The sequence below is a fragment of the Myotis lucifugus genome, unplaced genomic scaffold (genome assembly GCF_000147115.1).
Source record: "Myotis lucifugus unplaced genomic scaffold, Myoluc2.0 scaffold_788, whole genome shotgun sequence".
In the NCBI taxonomy this organism is placed as follows: Eukaryota; Metazoa; Chordata; class Mammalia; order Chiroptera; family Vespertilionidae; genus Myotis; species Myotis lucifugus.
In genome coordinates, this window is record NW_005871836.1 from 187,860 (window position 1) to 192,150 (window position 4,291).

Consider the following 4,291-nt stretch of genomic DNA (forward strand, 5'->3'; position numbering starts at 1 on the left):
TTTCTTTCCTCAGGTGTTGGGAAAACAACTTTGATCCAGAAAGCCAGCGAGGTTTTAAAGTCCTCCGGGGTGCCCGTCGATGGGTTCTACACGCAAGAAGTCAGGCAAGGAGGCCGGAGGATAGGATTCGACGTGGTCACGTTGTCCGGCCTGCGGGGACCCCTGTCTAGAGTGGGGTACTGAGATTTCTCCTCTCGGGTGGTGCGTTCCCCTGGGCACAGCGTTGAGCCACGTGCTCTCTCCTCCCTGGAAGAATCTCAGGCCCTTGGAATTCTTAGAGCAGTGATGGCGAACCTTTTGAGCTCGGCGTGTCAGCATTTTGAAAAACCCTAACTGAACTCTGGTGCCGTGTCACATATAGAAATTTTTTGATATTTGCAACCAGAGTAAAACAAAGACTTATATTTTTGATATTTATTGTATATATTTAAATGCCATTTAACAAAGAAAAATCAACCCAAAAAATGAGTTCGTGTGTCACCTCTGACACGCGTGTCATAGGTTCGCCATCACTGTCTTGGAGCAAGAAAACAGGTTGAAGTCATCATCTGAAAAACAGAGTATAAAAATACCGCCTTTCGCTCAGAGCTTATTCCACGGGCTGATAAGCTCTTCTCGAGTGTGATCCTAGTCCCGTCTCTCGCGATGCTTTCCAGGGCTGGTCGGTGCAGCAGCTCCCCGGAGCATGGGTGTTGGTCCCACCAGGCCCGTGGCTGATGGTGGGCACCCTTAGTGGTAGCCCTGCTCTCAGCTCTGCATACTTCTGCTGTTTGTTTATTTCGAGAGAGAGAGGGAAGAGACATTGATCAGTTGCCTCCTGTACGCACCCTGACCAGGGATCAAACCCAAAACCTACGTGTGTGCCCTGACCAGGAATTGAACCCCCAGCCTTCTGATGCACGGGACGATGCTCCCATCCCTGAGCCACCTGGCCAGGGCTGGGGGTGGGTTGAAGGATGACGTGGCCTCCGTGGAAGGTCAGAGGTCAGTGGGGTAGCCAACCACCAGAAACCCGTGCAGGGTCGTTTCAGCGGGACTCACTGTCTCCCCAGGGCAGGGCCTCCGCCGGGAACATGGGAGTGCCGGGTCGGGCAGTACGTGGTGGACCTGACGTCCTTTGAGCAGCTGGCGCTTCCCGTCTTGGACGTGAGTGTGGGTTCTGCTCCTGGAGCCCGTCTATTGCGGTGCATTGTGGGAACTGCTGGCCCTGGACCGCAGGGCCTTTGCGCTTAAAGGGAGGCCCGTTTAGCATTTTACAGTTTAAAAGTCTTGCCCGGGCCAGTTTGCTCAGTGGATAGAGCGTCAGCCTGCGGACTAAAGGGTCCTGGGTTCGATTCCAGCCAAGGGCACATGCCCGGGTTGTGGGCTCGATCCCCAGTAGGGGGTGTGCAAGAGGCAGCCGGTCAGTGGTTCTCTCTCATTATTGATGTTTCTCTCTCTCTCTCTCCCTCTTCCTTCCTCTCTGAAATCAATAAGGAAGTATATTTTTTAAAAAAAGTCTTCAAGCGATTGAACCTTGGTAAGAATCCGCCACATAATTTGCTGTCGCTCTGAAGTGTAAGTGGGTTCCTTGTCACATAAATTTAGCCCTGGCCTTGCGTGGGCGGGGGCTACACAAGGATGGAAACCTGAGGAGCTGGGGGTCATTGGGACTCCTGGCCCCACCCCTGTTCCTAGTGGGGTTTTTTTAAATATAGTTTTATTTCAGAGAGGAAGAGAGAGGGAGAGATAGATAGAAACATCCATGATGAGAGAGAACCATTGATCAGCTGCCTCCTGCACGCCCCACACTGGGGATCGAGCCCGCAACCCAGGCATGTGCCCTGACCGGGAATCGAACTGTGACCTCCTGGTTCATAGGTCGATGCTCAACCACGGAGCCACACCGGCCAGGCCCTAGGGGGTTTTCAAGGACACGGAGTAAAGTCATCGGAAAGGGGATCCAGGATTTAAATAAAGGGCACAACCCCGCTCACTTCTTTCTTTTAACCAAGACGCCTTTTCTTTTCATTTTTCCTTCTTTCCACCGACCCTCATGTTGCAGATTATGAGATACACAGGCCTCTGCCTGCAGCACCTGCCTCCCCCCGCAGACAGGGAGTCTCGTGCCACTCAAAATCGCAAAAGAAGAGGCAGGATTATTAAGAAGGACTGAGGCCTGTCTCATGGCTCTGAGCCTCAGGCACTGGGCCCTGCCTGCTTCCTGGGTGTTTATAAACACACAGTGTGGCTCCTCCTGAACTGTCCTGGGGGAGGACCAATTGCCCGGAGAACCAGGAGGGTCAGGAGTAGGGTTTTCTGGGCGGGACAGTCTCCAGGGCAGAGGAATTTGCAGCGACCTGTCCGGGGTGGACTGTGAGGTGCTCTGTCTTCCTGGCGTAGCTCACTCCCTGGTGTGACGTTGCTGTGTGACGGGGGAGGGGGGGGGCCCTGCCTAATGGGCCTTGGGTCCCAGCGACCGTCTGTCCTCCCAGGCAGGTGTCCGCAGCAGCCCGGGGCCAAGAGTGTGCGTCATCGACGAGGTGGGGAAGATGGAGCTCTTCAGCCAGCCCTTCGTGCAGGCTGTTCGGCAGACCCTGGCCGCCCCGGGGACCGTGGTCCTGGGCACCATCCCGGTCCCCAAAGGGAAACCGCTGGCCTTCGTGGAAGAAATCCGGAGCCGGGCGGACGTGCAGGTGTTCAGTGTGAGTACCGCCGCCGCCGTGGCTGCGGGCGGAGTGAGTGGGTGACCGGAAACCGCAGTGGCTCTCAGTAGACCGTGGCTTTGAACGGCCCCCCTTTTAGCTCTAGGACGGAGTGTGGGTGAGTCTCCCTTTCGAGGAATTGACCTCCACTCCCTGTGCAGACAGACCTCAGGGAGGCCTCGGGCCCAGCTGGCCCTCCCGACTGAGGCTGGTTCTCAGACGGAGCAGCCTGGATGCTGAGGAGCCCGTACCTCACCCCTGGCTCACACCTGGCACCCGGCTCATCCTTGGTCCCTGGGTCCTACTTCATAGCAGACCTCACCCCTCCCGGCCTTGCGGGCTCTTGTTCTAGAACAAGCATGTCAAACTCAAAGGCTAACAGGCCAAACAAACAAGGCAGGCTGCCCGTGGGCTGCGAGTTTGACATGCTCGTTCTAGTCCAGTGGTCGGCAAACTCATTAGTCAACAGAGCCAAATATCAACAGTAGTTCTTCAAAATAGACTCGCCCAGGCCAAAAACCGACTTCTGCGCATGGGCCACGAAGTTTCAATCACACTGTACGTGCGCGCCCGCACGTGGTATTTTGTGGAAGAGCCACACTCAAGGGGCCAAAGAACTGCATGTGGCTCTCGAGCCGCAGTTTGCCGACCACAGTTCTAGATCATTGACTGCGGGGGGGCAGGAAGGGAAGAAAGGGGCTCTGAGGCCTCCTGCTTCCCCCCCGCAGGTCACCAAGGAGAACAGGAACCACCTCTTGCCGGATATTGTGAGGTGCGTGCAGAGCGGCGGGAAGTGAGTGATGGGCTCGCCCGCCCGTCCAGCAGCCCTGCCCGAGGGCGCCGGGCCCCCCGGCTCTGAACCGTGTGGGTTTCCGCAGGGAAAGCCTGCAGCTGTTTCCCATAAAGGGTTCCGAGGGCGAGTCGGCCTGCACACCGGCCCCCCCCCCCCGCCCCCCGCAGGACTGGTCACGGCCGTGCGTATTCGCGGCTGTTTATTTCCTCTGCGGTTGTGCATCTGATTGGGGTAAATGCTGAGATGAGGAAGGTTCCCGAACCAGATGGGATCCGCCCCAGTGAAGCTGATGAATGTGTGTGGGGGAGGGGGGGCTACTGCCTCATCTGTTCTGCACTTCGCGGACGTGAAGCCCTCCCAGGTGCAGCCCTCCCAGGTGCGTCCGCATCTCGTGCTGCCTGAAGCGTGAAGTTACTTGATCTTTAAAAAGGATTATTTTGAAAGAAGAGCCTTTCAGGCCCTCCCCCCCACCATCTTTTACTGTTTCCTTGTTTGCTTATTACTTTATAAAATAAAAGGAGCGTGATGGTTGCAGACACGTGGGTGCTCGTGTGGAGGGATGCAGCGTGGAGCGGCCCCTTGGCGCTCGGCAGGTGTGGGCGGGGTCAGGGGTCAGACCAGGGCTCCACCTTGGCCAGGTCCTTAAACCTTTCTGTGCTTCGTTTCCCGCCCCCAAAACAGGAAATGTGTCGTCACAGGGCGGCTGTGGCCACCGTGGGAGGGACCCCCATTACCCCCGCTTGCTCCCCGGGGAGCCCAGGCCAGGCCGGGCTGTCAGATGGTGGTGGAGAGAGGCACAGCCAGCAGCCGGCAC

The 4,291-nt window shown here is 57.0% G+C and overlaps 1 protein-coding gene across 2 annotated transcripts in view; it reads left to right on the forward strand.

The window, feature by feature from the left end:
* NTPCR (nucleoside-triphosphatase, cancer-related) overlaps positions 1–3,604 on the forward strand; it is a 4,748-nt gene extending 1,144 nt beyond the window's left edge. The window contains exons 2-5 of one of the 2 annotated variants that reach the window (XM_006106232.3): positions 14–176; positions 1,053–1,146; positions 2,475–2,684; positions 3,413–3,604. In XM_006106232.3, the coding sequence (XP_006106294.1) occupies positions 14–176; positions 1,053–1,146; positions 2,475–2,684; positions 3,413–3,481 (536 nt within the window). In that variant the 3' untranslated portion in view covers positions 3,482–3,604. The remainder of the gene's footprint in view (positions 1–13; positions 177–1,052; positions 1,147–2,474; positions 2,685–3,412) is intronic. The other variant, XM_023747061.1, reaches the window with a different exon arrangement.
* Positions 3,605–4,291: the final 687 nt, after the last annotated feature.